Raw genomic sequence first — 20,441 nt, 5'->3', positions numbered from 1 at the left:
TTATAAAATTAACATATGCAAAGGTTCAACTCTCAGGATAATAGCTATGAATACTTAAACCGGTGTATTGAATTTGAGCTTCATGGCAAAGGATTAAGATTCTTATTCAAGTAATTTAGAAGATAAGTAGGTATTGAGAGTTCATCGATCTATGAGGTTGTTGCCAAAGTAAACAAGTTTTGGAGGTATAAGATGACGCTTTTTACTAAACGACCTACGACAGGATACTCGATTTCTTGGATTTAAAAATGATTTCAAATATTAGAATGAGTTAGTTTTTGGTGTGTTATATTAAAATTATATCAGTGGGTTTGTTAGCTCGCAAAAAATACTTCTGTGCTCTATATTTTTTTTCCATTTAATAAATTTTGAGTACAAAAAAGTATTCGCATCATTTTAGAGCTCCGATATTTGACAACATCGGAGATGAAAGTCTGGGACAGTTAGTGTATCAACGGCTTTGAACTTCAAGCACATGTAGAGGGTGGCATATCGATTAAGTAACGGGTGCAGAATACGTTGAGGAAATAGTATATTATGTGAAAATGTGGTGGTGTTTTATATGTTTGGTGGTGGCCGTGGGTGCTGTGGATCTACCTGATTTGGTGAGTAAATCATAACATCATTAAAATTATAGACGGATAAGATTTAATTTTTTTGCAATGTTAAAAGAAGTCATAACTAAACTTTAGAGGGGTAAAATCAGGGGCGTATTTAAAGATTGCGCGCCCTGGGCTCCTGTAGTTTTCCGCCCCATCAACATAGAGAAAAAATTACGCCCATCAAAAAATTAAAAAAAAAATACAAAAAAAATATTTTTTTTTCTTTGTACAAAACTCGTAACAAACTTGTATATTAAGTACCTACATCATAGTACTTAATCAATTTTATTAGTTAAATCAGCTTCAATGTTCAATATGATCCGGACGGAGATAGAGATAGGTATTTAGTTAGTTAGGTAGGTTTTTTGGTGTGCAATAAAGAATATTTGAATTTTATTGTATTGTATAAAACTGAACTAAAAGATAAAATTTTACAAATTCAAAGTATTCGCCTTAAGCTTAGTCTAACTAGTCAAAGATGCCGCCTCGTATCGTTCCTGGCTCGAAAGTGCCCAACAAGCCAGCCGCATTACCGCGCTGTATCGCCAACGAAATGCGCTGAACCAGGAACGACCCAGAGCGAGCATCATGACCTTTTTCCTTCAGGCGCTTGCCAAGCTCTCTGATGAAGCATAAAGCCTCTGTTCCCCAGGAACCTGCTGCTTCGACAGCTGTAAGAGGCTTTCAAATTAGAATACTTTAAATGTTTTGCCCCTGCAGCTGTCTCGGCAGCAGCTCCTCCAGCACGAATTGTGTTGCCGAGATGAGCGGCGGCATAGGTACTTACACATGTAGCGTCCCAAACCAGACATTGGCCCCTCTTCCAAGGAATTAGTGTGAGGCCATCAGGGCGCTTCTCGTCGGTCCGAAAAAAAACCAGGAGGTTCAAGGACGCACGGGATATTAGCTGACACCAAAGCTCTGCGTATTATATCGTTGAGGGCACTATGACTAGGCTAGGCCTACATGGGATGGGGCAAATGTGCAAACGCACGTCGCATCCCATAACACGGACCGGCCCCTCTCCCACGGAATCAAAGTGAGACCGTCCGGGCGCTTCCCGTCACTACGGCATAAACCGCTGCCGCTGGAACGCCAGCCCTGACGAGAGCTCTACGGACGATGTCATTAATTGCTTGATGCCGGGAGAGCCTCCCCGCGCTGCGAACACAATGGAGGCCATGCCGGCCTAGCTTATCCACCGTCACTCCACTGTGGCTCACAAATCGCAGCCCAGGCGCAGCGCCACCGCCACGCGCAGATAATCGTCATCCAGCAACGTCCCATTTGCGGCGATGGCAATACAAACACCCGGCTCCGGCTGCGACACCGCGCCTCCGCGCCTGTAGTCTGTGCCAGAAGCGCATCTACCGTGACCCGTCACATCTCCTCATCCCAATCCCGTTGGCGCTTTTCATTTTCATTCATTCATTTCATTTCATTTTCGGCACCCCTCTGGCAACACAGGTGCACCCAAAAGGGTAAAATGGGCCTCGTCCAGTTGCATAAAAGGTGGTGATAGATTTGTATAGATAATGATATCATCCTTACAAAAAAAAAACTGGATGGACGAGTACATTTTAGAACGTTTAAAAATAAACTTGTGCAGGGCGACTGAGTAAGGCAAAAAAAAATCTTTAGATTTCCATCAAAAAAATACCGAGGCGGAAAAAAATTAAACTATTCCACCGGTTCAGAAAAGAACAAAGGCCGCCTTTCATACTTCAAATCAATTTGCTTAAGACATGAAATTAACATGTGGAAATATGGCTCAGGGCAGTTCTAGGTTTACGTCCTAAAATATTGTTCTGTACTTTTTAAATCCTCCAACGAAAACCCCAAGGGCGGCCTGCCGGCCGCCCCTGGGCCGCCCTTCGCCGCCTGCCGCCCCGGGCTGTAGCCCTTTTAGCCCTAGGGTAAATACGCCCCTGGGTAAAATATATTGTAGTTCTGTTCTTCATATCTGTAGATCGCCCTATGATGGATATCATTGAATTCCACAATGTTAATCCTTACTCTACCTACTACACTACTTACTACCTCTGTACAATTAATGGAAACGATAACTATAATGCGGCAAGTTACTTGGCGACCCTCCTTGCGGGGTGAAAGAAGTGGCGGGGGCGAGGTAGCACGACATGCTACACACGTAGAAAAGTGTGCCCGGATTAATCTCGCGATAGCTTGTAACTATTTCTAACGTAAGTAAAATTTTATTCTATGACTGTTCCCGTAAATGTCATATTTAGCTTAAAATTTATAGTTTGACAGCATTAAAATTTGGATGTTTACCTTCAGAATATCTACCAATTTGAATTTATTTATGTAAAAGTGTTTTATTTTATAAATCAATTTCCATGTCACTTTCATGTTCACTCTCTGTTTGAACTTGTTCATCGTCGTCGTCATCCTCATCTTCATCATCGTTTTCATTAACTTCAATTATAAATCTAAGACAAAAACCAATTTATGTTTAATTTACAATAAATTATAAATAAACATACCTGTCCAATACATCGTCAAATACTCTATCAGATTTATAATATTCGTCTTAATTTTTTATGACATGGTCGTCACAATTTTCTATTCTATTCTCTGTGGGGGTGTATAGGTACCTGCACCTGGCTCTCTCGAATGGAACCTTTGTGCATATCCCCAAGGTCTAAACTGCCTTCCTAAGCTTGGACCATTTCCCACCACGCTGGTCCACTGCGGGTTGGTGGGTTCACATATCTAGATGTGCTAGATCTAGATATGCAGGTTTCCTCACGATGTTATCCTTCACCGTAAGAGCGATGGTATACATTGTACTTAAGTTAAAAGAACTCATTGGTACATGTCAGCGCCGGGATTCGAACCCGCATCTCTGGCGTGAGAAGCGGGCGCTTACCCGACTGAGCTACCACCGCTCTCAACACACTCTCTCGTCGTCACAATTTCTCCACTTTTTAGGCGAATAATTAGAGAAAAGCAACTCTAAGTCTTTTATCTCTTTATCTAAGTTAGAGTCAATCGACGTTCTTGCGAGCTCGCCTTTCACGTACCGCCACACAAGTTCAATACGATTTAATTCCGGGTGGTATGGGGGTAGGCGAAGCACGATATGACCATGATGAAATTTTCTTTCAAAATTTCATCAATTTTGTAATTTTTCTCTGTGTTTTGCTCATTAATTACTTTCATTAAATCACATAAATTTTGGTTGCTTTCCTAGTTACAAGAACTGACAACTGACGCACTGTCATATGGACTCTTCGTCTTTGTTGTTTACTTTTTCGTATCTGACTGCGCAGTACCAACCTTTAGCCGCGTAGCATGACTGATCCGGTACGCTGTTCTACAAGAAGCCCCTATATTGAGACATTATACGATTTGTTGTTTTTAACGTTATTTTGTTGACGAATTATAGATACCTAATAATAATATAATGATAATATTAAAAAGGCCTCAACACTCATCCTAAGACTAATAGTCTCAGGATCAATGATCTCATGTGGGTCGCACTCAAATTATGACAGACTATATAAGACATGTGGCCGCCTCGGCTGCGCGGCCGAGACTGCCGTAACAATGACATGCAGTGCACGCGTTGCCCTTCCCCGATACCCTCCCGCTACCCGCTGTCGTCTTGGGTACCTCGTCCCCTCCGCGTCTTTCACCCCGCAAGGAGGGTCGCCAAGCAACTTGCCAATCTATACTTAGACTTTGAAATGGATCGATGTCGTAATTAATTAAAATTATTGTTTCTTTTCAGGAAAACCTTACTACCACTAATGAATCGTTTGTGATACACACTGAGCCGCTAAGAAATAGTTTTCCCAAAATATTACCGGACTGTCAAGATTGTGGTAAGTAGAAAACAATAAGTGACAAAAACCGTCATCCGAGTACTCCTACTTCCCCTATTGCTGTGCTATGTAGACCATTGTATACATATGATTTGTGGAACGCATCCATAGCAACGCATCACAGCACATCTCTCTTGTAAAAGCACCCTTACACCCGTAAGCCCGTTGTCGAGCTGCACCCGGAATATTGTTTTACTATCGGGCCAGCACGGATTTCTCCAATGGCACACGTTATCACCAGCAGTGATCATTTATGATTACACCTACTGAGTACAGTGGATAAGACAGTTTCCTTGGCCGAGCACTCGGCCAATCACTACCGAGGATACTCTCTCGCCACTCTACTCGTTAGGTGTAACGAGGGTGTATCCATGAGATACTAATGCTACATGTCACGGTTATATCGCAGCATGTGGCGAGCGCAACGAGGATCACATGTGGCACCTCCTTGCTATGTCTCACTGTTGCTCACTATGTTATAATATACTTCACTATGATATACTAAGTAAATGCTACATCTGTCCCAGAATGTGGCTCACGCGCCTCATCTACCACAAGAGCTTCACTGTGGCGCCCTGTTCTTCATTATGTTATAGCCTTTGGAGACACCGAGACCTCATACGAGGATATAGTGAAGAGACCCACCACAGGGCTCAGACAAACCAGCAGATTGCAGCCGCCGAAATCTGAAAGTTGTGAATTTTCTGGTCTCTGGGTCTCAAGAGGATAGTATACGTCGTCACTGGCCTTCACTATGATATACTAAGTAAATGCTCCATGTACCCCAGCATGTGGCGAGCGCAACGAGGAGCCGCGCGTAGTGGGCGGCGCGGAGGCGAGCGTGAACGCGTTCCCGTGGCTCGCGCGCCTCATCTACCACAAGATATCTCACTGTTGCTCATTAAGTTACGTCATCACTATGATATCCTAAGTAAATGCTTCATCTACCCCAGCATGTGGCGAGCGCAACGATGAGCCGCGAGTGGTTGGCGGCGCGGAGGCCAGCGTGAACGCGTTCCCTTGGCTCGCGCGCCTCATCTACCACAAGATGTCTCACTGTTGTTCATTATGTTATAGTATAGGTCATCACTATGATATACTAATTAAACGCTACATGTACCCAGCATGTTGCGAGCGCAACGAGGAGCCGCGCGTAGTGGGCGGTACCGAGGCCAGCGTGAACGCGTTCCCGTGGCTCGCGCGCCTCATCTACCACAAGATGTCTCACTGTTGTTCATTATGTTATAGTATAGGTCATCACTATGATATACTAATTAAACGCTACATGTACCCAGCATGTGGCGAGCGCAACGAGGAGCCGCGCGTAGTGGGCGGTACCGAGGCCAGCGTGAACGCGTTCCCGTGGCTCGCGCGCCTCATCTACCACAAGATGTCTCACTGTTGTTCATTATGTTATAGTATACGTCATCACTATGATATACTAATTAAACGCTACATGTACCCAGCATGTGGCGAGCGCAACGAGGAGCCGCGCGTAGTGGGCGGTACCGAGGCCAGCGTGAACGCGTTCCCGTGGCTCGCGCGCCTCATCTACCACAAGATGTCTCACTGTTGTTCATTATGTTATAGTATACGTCATCACTATGATATCCTAAGTAAATGCTCCATCTACCCCAGCATGTGGCGAGCGCAACGAGGAGCCGCGCGTAGTGGGCGGTACCGAGGCCAGCGTGAACGCGTTCCCGTGGCTCGCGCGCCTCATCTACCACAAGAGCTTCGGCTGCGGCGCCTCGCTCATCAACGATAGATATGTCGTTACTGCTGCTCATTGTGTTAAAGGGTATGGCTTGTTTGATATCGTTTATTAGGAGAATAAGCCGCAAAGGCAATTTTTTTCAATTCAAAGTAATCACGCTAAATTTGACTTGGCAATCAATATTTAGCCATCAATAGGTTATTACAATATTCCATAGCAGCTTCTAGGGTGTGAATCATAGCGCCCAGGTCACATATGATGGCGCATTTATAAAGTCAGTTTTGTCCGTGACTTTTATAAATACAATCCCCTATTATAGCATCACATAATTACAGGTATTAATTTGGTGTAGTACATTATTTAGTTAGGTGACACTAGCATCCATATTTTGACTTCGTATAATACACCGTTTTTGCAATACTGTTTCCCAGATTCATGTGGTTCATGTTCCGCGTGTCGTTCGGCGAGCACGACCGCTGCGACACGAAGCGCGAACCGAACATTCGCTTCGTGGTGAAGATGGTGGTTCACGACTTCACTCTGAAGGAGCTCAGCAACGACATCTCTCTGCTGCAGCTGAACGAGCCTGTGGCGTACTCGCACTCGGTGCGCCCGGTGTGTCTGCCGCCTGCGGATGGTGAGTGTGGACTCTTTAGATACTCTCTGTTTAACCTGATATGTAGGACTGTATGAATCACCCAATTATAACTTCCAAGAATAATTTATAATACTTGCACAGATTTTCACCCAGATGCGGTAGAGCACTAGAGAAGAGAATGCATGTTTATGCATGCTTCTCCACCTAATCCGTAAGGCACTGCATGGTCACGGGTCACTTTGACATCACAACCAGTATCATCATCTAATATTAAACCTGTGCTAAACACAGATCTTTACCGAGTCACTACACTGTCTCCTTGACCTTCCTTGTCCATCTACTGCCGGCAACTTAAGGTTCCCAATATCAGTTTGACACACCAGCCATGCATAACCGAAAACCTCCCCCACCAGCTTCCACCTTCGCCGGCACCCGAGCCACAGTGGCGGGCTGGGGCGCCGTGGCCGAGACCGGCAAGTGGTCGTGCCAGCTGCTGGAGGCCGACCTGCCCGTGCTCAGCAACGACGCCTGTCGCGCCACCAAGTATAATGAGACTAAGATTAAGGACGTCATGATGTGTGCTGGGTACCCTGAGACGGCGCATAAGGATGGGTGTACTGTGAGTTTTGTGTAATTTTATTTTTAATTTAGCTTAGGTATTCTTTAAAAAGTTTCCGATTTACATATTTTACGTTATGTCAACTGTCACTCATTTGAAAGTTCTACGCCCGTTGAACTCTAATGTATGGGGAAATTGGTTATTTTAATTTACTTCTGTGTAGTTGATTTACTTCTGTGTACTTTTGTAATGTAATTGATACCACCAGCCAAGCCCGGAAATATGGAGGAGACCCATGCGCCTAACAGCGAACTGCTACGGGCTTTGGATGATGGTAATTTTGGACATTCTATGTTTTTATACAAACTTCTTATACTAAATATGGATTAACTTTTTCAGGGTGACAGTGGAGGCCCATTGGTTGCCGAAAATACTGAGAACCAGTATGAACTTATAGGTAAGAAAAACTGGGTTTTTACAATAGTTCATTGTATTTGTCATTAATAAACATTGGCCAAATTAATATGCTTATCTCAAAAAAATGCAATAAGGACTGTTTGTTAGTTGCACACTACTGCGTAATAAAAATATGAAATTTGTTAGTTACTATTTTTACGTAAGTACTCATCCCTTTATTGTTTTTCAGGCATCGTTTCCTGGGGATACGGATGCGCCAGAAAAGGTTACCCAGGAGTTTACACAAGAGTCACGAAGTATCTAGATTGGATCAAAAGTAACACTGAAAATGGTTGTTACTGTAAATATTAACACTGTAAATGTATAAATATTGAAATAATGACCCCTGTTTGCCTCGCTTGAAATATTTTTTAAATAAAAATATATTTAACTTTGATTTTGTTCATCTTATTTTTCAGTTGAAATCAGTTAATTGTAATAGATTTTTATAAAATCTGTATTAATTTCCATGTACTTACAGCTCATCTCCTCAAATATGCTTTTACGCTTACAAGTCCCGTTCCAAGCGATTGTTATACAACCTAAGCATATGCAAGTAGGCAATGTATTGAGAACCAGACCTATTGGCTGTGCCACTTGGCCTATAGAGGCTTGCATAGACAAGCGGTCAGCCCAGTCGGGATCAATGGCATGGCCAGTGCGAGCACTTGCAGGTCATGTTATTATACTCCTTGGTCATTGCATTCTATGCAGCTTCACGGTACGGAGGTTACTCCTAGAGTCCTAGAACTTTGGATATAGTTTCTAGGAAAATCTGAGAGTTTTCTGTGTGTGCCAGTGAATTATAGAATGTGTTTTTTCAAATGGAAATTGTGTTCGGTTTTGACTTTTATGTGCATTGTCGGTTTTGTGGTGAGTTTTAAGATTGTATTTTAATAATTAACGTGCCTAGATCTTCTATGCATTGTTTCATTTGTTTTTGGTGTAAGTACCTAATATTTTTTAAATTGTGATATGTGTTTTAAGGTTTGTGTTAATGAAACGCTGAAAAAGATCGAAGATGACCCGGAATATGCTGAAAGACGAAAGTGTGACTGCCGTAAGTAATAATTACAATTATACTGTAACCAAAGCACCGTATAGACGACGGGTTCGACTCCCGGCCGGGGCAGATAATATTATGTGATATTACAGTGTCTACTATAAGGAAATACTTAGTAACCATACCATTGCCCAAAATTTACCTTACTTTATACCTGTGGAAAAGTCATGCATTTTAGTATAGGTAAACCCAAAAATGTATTCTCGCTACACTCTCTGGCTAATCTACTTACATCGATAAATAGTTACAGTTACTGCCGCAATTCATCATCATCATCATCACGACCCATCACGACGCCACTGCTGGGGCACGGGTCTTCCTCCAATGAAGGATGGGCTATAGGCCTAGTCCACTATTACAATCAAAATATCTCCAAAACACCTCCGAAAACCCCCTCTAAATCTGTCCATGCGCGTGCGTAGGCTGCGGCGAGCGCAACGAGGCGTCCCGCATCGTGGGCGGGCAGGAGACGGGCGTGAACGAGTTCCCGTGGGTGGCGCGCCTGTCCTACCTCGACAAGTTCTACTGCGGCGGCATGCTGGTCAACGACAGATACGTGCTGACCGCCGCGCATTGTGTTAAAGGGTAATTGAGCTTAGATGTACTTGTACATACGTATTAGGTACATAGTATATCATAACTCCAACAGTAAGCATCTGACCAGTATGTGTAACCTCACTATTGATTCCTAAACTAGGATAACCGATGTGTCAGGAAGTCACATACTTACTTCTACTTGATAATCATTTTTCGTTTCGACCATGAATCATATGGTGGGTTTCCTAAAGGTTCCGTAAAAACATAGGCTCCTACACAGATACTTACACCAAAATAAAATGCGTGCGTTCATGAAAAAAATTATGTTTGACTAGTATTACAAAGCCACTTAATCGTTGCATAACAAATAGAGACAATTCTTTTAATTTTAATACCGTATTACCTTATTTATTACACAAACTTACTGCTCTCATTTCCCGTTCCAGGCTCATGTGGTTCATGATCCGGGTGACGCTGGGCGAGCATGGCCGGTGCAACGAGTCGGTCCGCCCGGAGACCCGGTTCGTCGTCCGGGTCGTCTCGCACAACTTCTCCTACCATACGTTTAAGAACGATATTGCCTTGCTCGAGCTGAACGAGAGGGTCAATATCAGTGAAACTGTGAAGCCGGTGTGTTTGCCGCATAATGATGGTAATGTTTAATTTAGTTTACCCTGTTTCAATGTTGCTTCTGTTATTATCCATACCACTGCTGCACTGTTGAAGTTCCTCTTATGAGGCTCATCAATAAATATCAGTTTTCTTAAAAACTCTATAATTTAACGTTGCTAGTCTTTACGACTCCCTTAGTACCCTGAGTATAAAAAAGGTTCGATGCTATTCTAATCAATTTGTTAGTTACCACTTGGCTTATTCAAGTTTCTATTACATGTTTTTTTATTGCTCTATACTTAAAAAACCATACACATTATGTAAAGCGCCGTTGGAGACTTTTCTGACAACAACGTAAGCAACGACGTCATTCAGCAAAATTAACCTTTACTTTCTTTGCCGTTCACAATTAACATCATTTATCAACAAATCCATTCCAGAGAACTCGTACGCCGGCGCGACAGGCATCGCCGCCGGGTGGGGGTCCATAAACGAGAACAAGAACCACTCCTGTGTTCTACAAGATGTAGAGGTTCCGCTGCTCAGCAACCAGGACTGTAGGAACACCAAGTACGACAAGGAGATGATCTCTGATGACATGATCTGTGCCGGATACCCTGATAAGGGGAAGAAGGATACTTGCCAGGTAAATACGGTAGCTTTTCTATATAACCGATAATAAAAAGAGCTCACATTTTCCCCAGCGTTGCGTATAACGTATAACGTTTGATCATAGCAACTATTTTTGAGTGGTGTTTTTAATTTCGTGTAATTATCGTTTCAGGGTGACAGTGGTGGTCCATTAACAGTTGAAAGAGGAGACAAACGATATGAATTAGTTGGTAAGTTTATTATTTAATCCTAATATGGCACTAATATTGTTGGGGCTCCTAAATTATGTGAGACACGGGCTTATAAAAGACTTTAAGTACACTTTGGATATGCATTGACTACTCAGATGTTTCGGAAACCGATAAAAGTTTCTATAATACATCATCATAAACATCATCCTGGACTCAACAGTGGACCGGAGATGAAATCTAATTATATTGGCAGTACAGAAGGAAAGAAGCTGACCTCATTTCTCACACAATCTGAGAAAGTCCAAGTATCATCAGATCACCTACATATTTTATGTAAAGCTGGTATGGTTCCAGGTGGCGTATTGCCACAATGTATATCAATAGTATCAATACAGACACCCATAGTCTGCACTCGACTACTTTGTGCTCATTAAAGTAACGAATATTCTAAAGCAATATGAGTACAGTCCAATCGCTATAAATATACAATTTGCTCGCATATTTCTTCTTCTCTTCCAGGAGTGGTCTCGTGGGGCATCGGGTGCGGGCGCGTGGGCTACCCCGGCGTGTACACGCGGGTCACCAAGTACCTGTACTGGATCCGGCACAATGCGCGCCGCGGCTGCTTCTGCTCAGACTGACCGGGTTATAGTTGGATTAGGGTGAGGTCCATTGGTGCGTTGAGCTGCGTCGTGGTCCTTAATCAACGGTCGTCCAAATGTACTGAATGGAGAACTCATATTATTATTTCTAATTTAGAACTGTAGTGATGTAATTTGCTTACTGAGGACAACTAGGTGATTCTGTAAGATTTTCATCGATGAGTGACTGATGAATAAATATGTTTTTTTCTGAAAATACAGACACCCCATTTAGCTATTTTATTCTTTTAAATGATGGGTATTTAGTTTCTTTAAAATCAAGGACAATTATATTTATTTTGACTATAGCAGATAAGTACATGAGTATTCCTTTATACGTGTGTGATACCATAGTATACATATTTTGTTTTAAATTAATAATTTACTAAAATATCGAGATATTTACTTTAGTAAGTACTTATAGCCAATGGCCATGAAGCAAGGGCACTGAAAACACAAAATATTCAGTAATTTTCATTTTCACTGCTTTTTAAATATAGGTCAATGTTTGTAACTACTTGATCTTCGGCTTTCATTAGCATCAATTAGAATCTATTGTTTTAATCTTCGCTGCTACGTAGATCTATGCATGCACATGGCACTAAATCACACCTACTACATAAAGATGAGTGATCATTTATAAGCAAATAAAAATAGGTATGATAAAATAATTACATTTATTTTTGTACAAAAACATACAATTCAACTTAGAATTTGTAATAATTATGAGTAGGTACCTAACTCTAAATACATTCATCAACTAGCATAAAGTTACATTATTCTTAAATTAATAACCTAGTCGTTTATAGTATTCTAATTAAAAATACAAAATTTGTCTCAGTCTAAATTAAATTCATATTTGTCCGTGGCATCAAAATCCCATCACATACGCACATCACCTGAAAATCGGAATACTTTTGATCATCTATCCAGAGCCAACGTTTCTCTGTCTCATTCCATCATCCCAGCTGGCGCTCATGATGTCCTTCTCATGGAACAACGGGAGACCCTCCTGCTTCAGGTTCACTTCTGGGGCGGTGTAGACTGCAGTATAAGTGGGGTTGAGGGGGTGAACTGGGCCGAAGCTAGTGGTCACCGCTGCCTTGTTCTCAGGGTATCCTAGCACATAGTGTGTCCCATCGCCTGTCTTGACTATCCTGTTTTTCACCTGGAAAATATAATAATGATTACTGGAGAGCACTCGGAGATAAAAATTCTGAATTTATATTCAATGGAATTAGGTACCTAACACAAAAGAAGAGTAGTTTAAAGTAGACATTCCCTCTTGCTTTCTTGGTATTACGATTTGAGCTTCTGCTTAGTAGAGGAGGGATATATAACATGTGTGTATGTATATAAAAAATCTACTGATCCTTACCATTTCCGGTGAAGCAGACTTCAAGTCGTAAGCCAGACCAAGTTTTTCAAAGAAGTGTATAACGTGAGTGGACGGATTGATGAATCCGCCCAGTTCTGCTGCCTTGTAGTCCCACGGGAACGCGTGGTGGTAGTTGTGCCAACCTTCCCCGAACGCTATCAGTGATACTATCCACGACTCGACTGGCTGAAGATTCCTTTAAAAAGGCGTCAATATGTGAATTGTTCATTATGTAAGTGAATAACTAGATAGACAACATTAAACTAAACCTAATATGTATAGTATCTAAATCTAAGTAGCTAAGGTAAAGTCGTGGTCCTGGTGAAAATCTTAAAAGGGTAGCTGGTATCGCCTGGATCTGGAGTCCGAGTAAAGAGTATTGTGGTGCTCCTATCCTGGTTTCTCCGGATGATAGGACCTCCGGAGAGACCTATATCCAGCAGAGGCCGATAATGAGCTGATCAGTTTTAGATTGAACACAATCCTTGAACGAATTACTTTTTATAGCACTTACTGGTCATAAGGCCTGGTCCCGTATATATGCGCTGCACTATTGACGAGCCAGGTGCCGTTCAGCATGATGACGTAGCGCGCGAAGTAGACCACCATCAGAGAGTGGAACCAGGACTCCCCGAAGAAGTGCACGGGGACCCACACAGGGATCAGTATCGCGAACAAGACGTACAGGGGATAGTAGTACCTGAAAATTACGATAGGTATAGTAAAAGTTTAAAGCTGATGAAATTGCGATAGGTATAGTAAGTATGAAAAATATAGGTGCATTATTTTTAGTTTGTTTTGAAATGGAATAAAGTATGAGGAATAACAGTAAACCTGGGCTCAAAAGGGTCACCGACATAGAGTCGTGGTTCCGAAGTTTAGGGAAACGAAGGTTACGTTTAGCTGCACGACTATCTCGTTGCATTTAACATGGAGATTGCGTGAAACTCTCTTTCTGGAAGTGAGTTTGTATACCTACTTATTTCTATATTTTTGCGATCGTCACTTACTTTTTCTGAAACTGCACCATCCAGTCGTCCTGCAGGTCGCTCATATCCAGCCTCCTCCCGAGCTCCATGACCAGCGGGTGCTTCTTGGTCATGAGCCAGCCGACGTGAGAGAAGAAGAAGCCTCGCTTGGCGTTGTGCGGGTCGGCGTCAGTGTCCGAGTAGCGGTGGTGCAGCCGGTGGTCGCGGCACCAGATGAACATCGAGTTCTGACAGTTGAAACAAATGAAGAAATTAAAATAGCTAAGTTTAGTTACTGGAAACATGGTCTGCAAAATAGAGTTAATGGATATGTAGGATATGATGACGATGACGATAAAATGATGGATGATGATGATAAAAACGGATTTTGCAAGTGGATTTTGAAATTTGCCAGTTTACAGTGGGACGCGGGATGGACATCTTCTTGTATTAAAAATCATGTCTATTTACTTGTGTTAGTTTCATAGTCAGATCTACCGGTAGATATACCTATAATAATATTCTGTATACTGAACGTGAACATTTTATTCATCGTCGTCATCCACTAATATTGATAATGTAGAATATGCTACCTGTCCCGCCATAGTTTGAGCTGTTAATAAGATGGCTTGCAACAGAGGGCGAGCCTTGAATGTCCTGTGAGTGTAGTACCGGTGAGCACCAACTGTGATGCCTTCTGCACTAATAAACAATACCACGTAGGCTGAAACAATTCAAAATAGTCGATGAGCACTGTAAAAAAGCACCTGTACTTAAGGCGCTATTATACGTAGCACTATATAGCGTCGATAATAAGAGGCATGGGCGTTTATTTAGGTAGGTAGGTACATAAAATAAATGATAATTTCCATAACTTACCCCAAAGAAGAGTAATGAATTGCACATTTCCTGTAACCGCTATGAAAACACCCCACAGGCACAGAATATGCAAAATCAAGAATCCAATAGCGTTTTTCCACACTATCTCGTGTTTGTAGCTGTAGTCTGTTCCAATGGTTTTGGATGATACAAAACCATTGATTTCGCGAACTTTCTGATTATTTTCAAACTCAGCTTTTATCTTAGTTAAATTATTGTTAGTAAAGCTTCTCAATTCGGTGGCAGTCATTGTAGGTAATGAATTTAAGAAGCACCTTACTTGCTGGTCGTCTCACTCTGATTAATGTTCGCAGATAATAATGGGTCATTATAAAGAAATAGGATCGATTGTAAACATTGAGATTGTGTAAGTGTATGTTCCTCGTAATCTATTGTTCTAATTGACTAGAATGTAATGTAAATTAAATACATTACACCGAAATTGAAGGGCACTAGTTGAAACAGCTAACCTTGCCTTTTTCAATAACATTATCGGCACCTAAAGGTCAGTAAACTCGTGAAAAGTTTAAAGATTGATTCTAAAATGGTATTGAGAGTAAGCGATTGAAAAGCAGAGGACGACTCCGCTTGTAAATAAATTTATAAAACGTATGCTCTACAACTAGTCAAAGTCTTGAATAAAAATCATTCCCTACAATAACGTACTTCCTAAAAAATCACGAATGACTAACAAAGTTTATAGCAAAAGGAAACATTATCACTATTTACAACACACGCACTCACGCCTTATACTAATGTACTCCCTTGCAGGGTAGGCAGAGGTGCATTGCTGCACCCAATTTTCGCCAGAGTCTTATGTTAGTCCCAATGTAATAGGGGGCGGGCCTATTGCCATTTTACGGCCACATCCAAGACCCGAGAACAAATATCTGTGTAACAAACACACGATTTTGTGTTAAACAAATATCTGCCCCAGCCGGGAATCGAACCCGGGACCATCGACTCAGTAGTCAGGGTCACTAACCACTACGCCATTCGGTCGTCACTATTTACAAGAATTCTGCAATATCAACGTTTGCTTTTAATAACAAAATACAAAATGAAATTAAGTAGTTACGTAGGTAATTTAATTTCATCCTACACCTGCTATTGAAATTAACGTTCAGTTTTGCATTACGAATTAATTTCAGCATCTCTGTAACTATGCTATTATTTTTGACCGCATGATTCTTCATATAGTGATAAACCAGGGTCATCTTTGTTTTTTATAATAAAATGAAACAATTAGCTTTTTTCTTTTGTTTTATATTTACATTGGTGAGTAGGTACTTCTAACTAGGTATATATCTACTTATGAAAAAAACTATTTCGCGTTTACTAAAACACAGCATAATAATATTTTTTCAGGTACTCGCAGAAAATGTAAATGAGTCATGTGGTACGTAAAATAGTATTGTTTACAGGATAGTTTTTTTTTCATCAGGAATATTTATTTTACAGTATAGAATTTTATCAGTGATCGGCCCGAATGAATAATCTTATAACCTTTCTGGTGACACTTTTCTCTATCTTTCAAGTTACCCACTCCGACTTCCCATAGTGTAGGTACGATAGCTGGGCATTAACTCGTTAATCCGTTAATCGTTAATTAACGAAGTTAACATTTTGGTTAACGGATTAAATTTTAAGTTAACTTGTAAAAATGTTAACGAAATATAATAGGTAATATATTATTAATATAATATATTAACGGATTAACGATTAATGTTAACTTCTTTTACGCCTGCAGTAGTAGGGTGTTTGATTAAAACTCGAACAGTATAATTGTCGACGTATATTTGGGCATAGTGACCCCTTAGCAAATGCTCGATAAAGAATGATCCCTGAAATGAGCTCCCGACTACTTTTATATCATTACAAAACAATATGGCGCGGCGGCGGGGAGCTCTCCCTACCTTACCTCTATAATTTATTAAGTTTGTATAAACTGCTACCAATACATTAACTATTATGAATTTAATTTAATATTAATTATTGATATCAATTACACACCATAGTAACTATGTATTAATTAAGTATTAACTAAAAACAAACATAAATTAAATGATAAAATAAGGAAACAGTGGTAACGGAAGTAACTTTAAGTAAGAAAGATGCAGAGTTGAAATATAAAGAATCTACTTGAAAATCATTCACTAAAATACGTAATAAATGCTAACAATAATATATAAGACACTTCGCTTTATATTTAATCACTGCTTAAGTAAATTAGTTAGTCTTGTAACTTCTGCTGATGCTCATGTTGCTCATGTCCGGAGGTTGGTGGCGCTAGTGGTTGCGGAAGCCGCTAACACTCGGCCATCCTGCACGGGCCGTGTCCCACGGCCCCCATCCGTTGTAGGCTTGGCTCGCCCAAAGAGTCCAGATTCCTGAAGAAAAAAATGTTCAACACAGTATAATTGCTTTCATAAACATTTAGTCTGAAGGAGATTGATCACACAGGTCACACAGTAAGTGGGAATGTGCTAGATGATGTAATAAAAGACTCACATAGCGGTCGAATCACACAGTAAATTGGATGTAAGTATCTGTTTGATAATGTAATAAGGCTTCATCACACAGCGGTTTAATCACACAGTAAGTAAGTATCTCTGATAAAATATAAAATATCCGTCGAATCACACAGTAAATAAATAAGTAGGTATCTGTTTGATAATATAATATGGACTTGATCACACAGCCGTCCAACCACACAGTTCTTTGATAATGTAATTTAAAAGATCTTCATCAAATATATCTGTTTGATAAATGTAATAAGGACTTAATCACACAGTCGTCCAATCATACATTATTGTGTTGTAAAAATAGGTAAGTACCTTAGAACTTTTAGTGTAACTGTTAAAAGTAGCCAAAAACATATATTGTATATTATCATGATTATTTATTTAATCAGTAAGTACAATAATTATGTGTATTCTTTCTATCTCATACACACGCACACACACGGTTACCCATTAATTTATCTTACATTCAATTAGTATTATACTGGTATAACTACTGAAACCTACGCAAGATTTTTAGTAGTTGGTAGGTATATACAATAATATACAAATATCACATCTTAAGTTAATTTACATATCCTAAAATTTTATTGTACCATACAAAAATATATACAACATATTATTCATTGTTACTTATTGATTAAATGGAATGCTAATGTCTGCTAAATATATTACGATTACTTATTAATTGGTAAATAGAACACGCATTTGCTACATCTACCAGCTTGTTGTGTTTTAGCTTTCTAATAAATCTATCAGGTCGTCGCGATCGACCTCTTGATCACTGCCTGAAGATTCTTCTTCAGACATAACAGTTTTGTATGGTCGTAGCACTTCTCCTCGCACTACAGCGCTGAACTTTTTGTAACCTTTCAGACCTTTAATGCTACATATTGTGTATCGATATAGCGAGTGATCAGCTTTACACACTCTGTATGGGCCTGTGTATAGACCATCGAGTTTGCGAGTAATCTTTGCCTTCGCGTCCCTAGCTATTCCACCTTTCCATAAGACAAGCTGCCCTACATTATATTTTTTAACGCGCTTACGTTTACTGTCAAAACGCGATTTCATGACAGTCATATTCCTATCAATCCTTAATTTAGCATTATCTCGTCTAACTTGTAATTGTTGTTGTTGGGTCTCAGAGTTTTGAGGCTCACCAGTTGGAATAGCCGGGAAACGGCTGTTAGAGTGACCAAACATTAGACTGAATGGTGATACTCCCGTTGTTGCATGAACGGTATTGTTTATACCCCAGACAACATCAGGTAATTTATTGTCCCACGTACAGTCAGATTCTGACATTGTATTTAATCCGTTTAAAATGGTCCTATTAACCCGTTCTACTTGTCCGTTCGAACGAGGGCTAGCTATAGCATTCAGCACGTGTTTGAATTGCATTTCCTGGGCAAACTGTTTGAAGTATCGGCTAGTAAAGGCTTTGCCCCTATCCGTTATTACTCTGGAAGCGTTACCGAACTCAGTGAATATCTCTTTAAGAAGTCTTATCGTTTCAATAGAACTGCAATTCTTAGCTACCTTTGCAAATACAAATTTTGTAAAGGAATCTATAACTACCAAAATGTAGGTATTTCCTTTACGCGTCTTGACAAAAGGACCCAAATGGTCCGCATGTAGAGTATGCATAGGCACAGCTGCTTTCTCAATAGGATATAATTCTCCCTCTAGCCTACCATGATTACCTTTTCCGAATGCACACTGTATGCAAGAGTTTAAATATTTACGGATAAATCTGGTCATTTTCGGAAACCAGAACTGAGCCTTAATCGCTTGCTCACACCTATCAAAGCCGGGATGACCTATTTGGTCATGAAGTTTTTGTAAAATACCGTATTTGGCTAACTTTGGGACCACGAACCGTTCTCCCGCCAAAGTCTTTCGATAAAGAACGCCGTCTTTAGCTACATAATTATTTGAAATGTTAGGACTAACGTTTGGCTCTTTTAATTGAGTTAAAATGTGCTGTATATTATCGTCCTGCATTTGTAAAGTTACCAACCAGTCAGAATTATCTATCATTAGTATGTGACTTGACACGGGATTTCTACTAAGAGCATCAACATGCTTCATCCTTTCCCCAGGTCTATACTCTATTTCAAGATCGAAGTCTTGGATTGTTAACCACCATCGAGCTATGCGCGGAATAAGGTCCTTCTTTGTCAATGTTGTACGTAATGCTGCGCAATCTGTTACTACTTTAACCTGTATCCCAGTTATATATATGCGAAATCTTTTCAAGGACTCTACAACCGCAAGTGTCTCTAACTCATAACTGTGATACAAGCTCTCTTCTTTAGTAGTGACTCTACTAAAATTGGCAATAGGTTTTAAACTACCATCCGTCTGATACTGCATGAGTATCCCGCCAAGTCCTAGTTTGCTCGCATCTGTGTGAAGCTCAGTTTTTGCATCCTTGTCATAAATCCCTAAAACAGGTCTTTCCATTAACCGCGTCTTTAAAGTTTGGAAAGCTTGTTCCTGCTCTACACCCCAAGTAAACTCTACATTTTTTCTGGTAAGCTCCGTTAAAGGTCGCGCGATTTGAGCAAATCCCTGAATGAATTTTCTAAAATATGATGTTAGACCTATGAATTGTCTAATTTCATGGACATTGCCAGGTTTTTTATAATTAGCGACACAATTAACTTTTGCTTGACCAGGTTGTATAGTTCCTGCAGTTATTTCATGTCCTAAGTATGTGGCACTATCTTTAAGAAACGAGCATTTTTTTAGATTGAGTTTTAAATTTGCCTCATTTAAAAGCTGTAAAACCTGTTCAAGGAGCTCTAGGCCTGTCTCTACCGAATGGGTTGGAATCATTACGTCATCTAAATATAGAGCTATATCTCTACTAACTCTACCTAGAGTCATCTGGATTAATCTTGAAAATACCGCTGGAGCATTAGCTAAACCGAACGGCATTTTTAAAAATTCGTATTGGCCTGAAGGTGTAACAAATGCAGTTTTATTAATTGACTCTACATCGATAGGAACCTGATAATAGCCTTGAGCAAGATCCAGGGTTGTGAAGAAACACTTCCCAGATAAACGTGTCACTTGGTCTTCTATATGAGGCAGGGGATAGCGATCCTTAACGGTGCGTGCATTTAATGCTCTATAATCTACGCATAGCCTATAGCCTTCATCTTTTTTCTTTACAAGCACTACAGGACTAGAATATTCGGACATGGATTCCCTAATTATACCTGCTTCTAAAAGGTCTTCCACTTTTTC

At 40.5% G+C, this 20,441-nt stretch overlaps 2 protein-coding genes across 2 annotated transcripts; one reads left to right on the top strand and one right to left on the bottom strand.

Annotated features, from left to right (window-relative positions):
* The first annotated feature begins 377 nt into the window (after nt 1-377).
* Nucleotides 378-11,510, top strand: LOC105384924 (polyserase-2). The gene is made up of 19 exons (XM_048621841.1): nt 378-605; nt 4,357-4,450; nt 5,239-5,343; nt 5,404-5,508; nt 5,575-5,679; nt 5,746-5,850; nt 5,917-6,021; nt 6,089-6,251; nt 6,599-6,804; nt 7,179-7,384; nt 7,724-7,781; nt 7,971-8,090; nt 8,580-8,653; nt 8,768-8,840; nt 9,266-9,428; nt 9,827-10,032; nt 10,433-10,638; nt 10,777-10,834; nt 11,315-11,510. Exons 1-19 carry the CDS (start codon nt 546-548, stop codon nt 11,434-11,436), a joined length of 2,334 nt encoding a protein of 777 aa, XP_048477798.1. The 5' UTR covers nt 378-545; the 3' UTR covers nt 11,437-11,510.
* Nucleotides 11,511-12,178: 668 nt separating this feature from the next.
* LOC105384925 (acyl-CoA Delta-9 desaturase) lies at nt 12,179-14,911 on the bottom strand. The gene is made up of 6 exons (XM_048621840.1): nt 14,662-14,911; nt 14,376-14,506; nt 13,825-14,030; nt 13,329-13,514; nt 12,815-13,010; nt 12,179-12,604 (listed from the first exon to the last, which is right to left on the bottom strand). The coding sequence occupies exons 1-6, from the start codon at nt 14,909-14,911 to the stop codon at nt 12,362-12,364; spliced, it is 1,212 nt and encodes a 403-aa protein (XP_048477797.1). The 3' UTR covers nt 12,179-12,361.
* Nucleotides 14,912-20,441: the final 5,530 nt, after the last annotated feature.

Source organism: Plutella xylostella, chromosome 6, assembly GCF_932276165.1.
Source record: "Plutella xylostella chromosome 6, ilPluXylo3.1, whole genome shotgun sequence".
NCBI lineage: Eukaryota > Metazoa > Arthropoda > Insecta > Lepidoptera > Plutellidae > Plutella > Plutella xylostella.
This window is presented reverse-complemented; position numbering and strand designations above follow the sequence as displayed.

Coding starts and splice junctions, on each gene's coding strand:
- LOC105384925 (XM_048621840.1), bottom strand. CDS start 14,911: ATGACTGCCACCGAATTGAGAAGCTTTACTAACAATAATTTAACTAAG. Junction 14,507..14,661: donor ATTCATTACTCTTCTTTGGG/GTAAGTTATGGA, acceptor GAATTGTTTCAG/CCTACGTGGTATTGTTTATT. Junction 14,031..14,375: donor CTCAAACTATGGCGGGACAG/GTAGCATATTCT, acceptor TTCAACTGTCAG/AACTCGATGTTCATCTGGTG.
- LOC105384924 (XM_048621841.1), top strand. CDS start 546: ATGTGGTGGTGTTTTATATGTTTGGTGGTGGCCGTGGGTGCTGTGGAT. Junction 606..4,356: donor CTGTGGATCTACCTGATTTG/GTGAGTAAATCA, acceptor GTTTCTTTTCAG/GAAAACCTTACTACCACTAA. Junction 7,782..7,970: donor GAACCAGTATGAACTTATAG/GTAAGAAAAACT, acceptor ATTGTTTTTCAG/GCATCGTTTCCTGGGGATAC.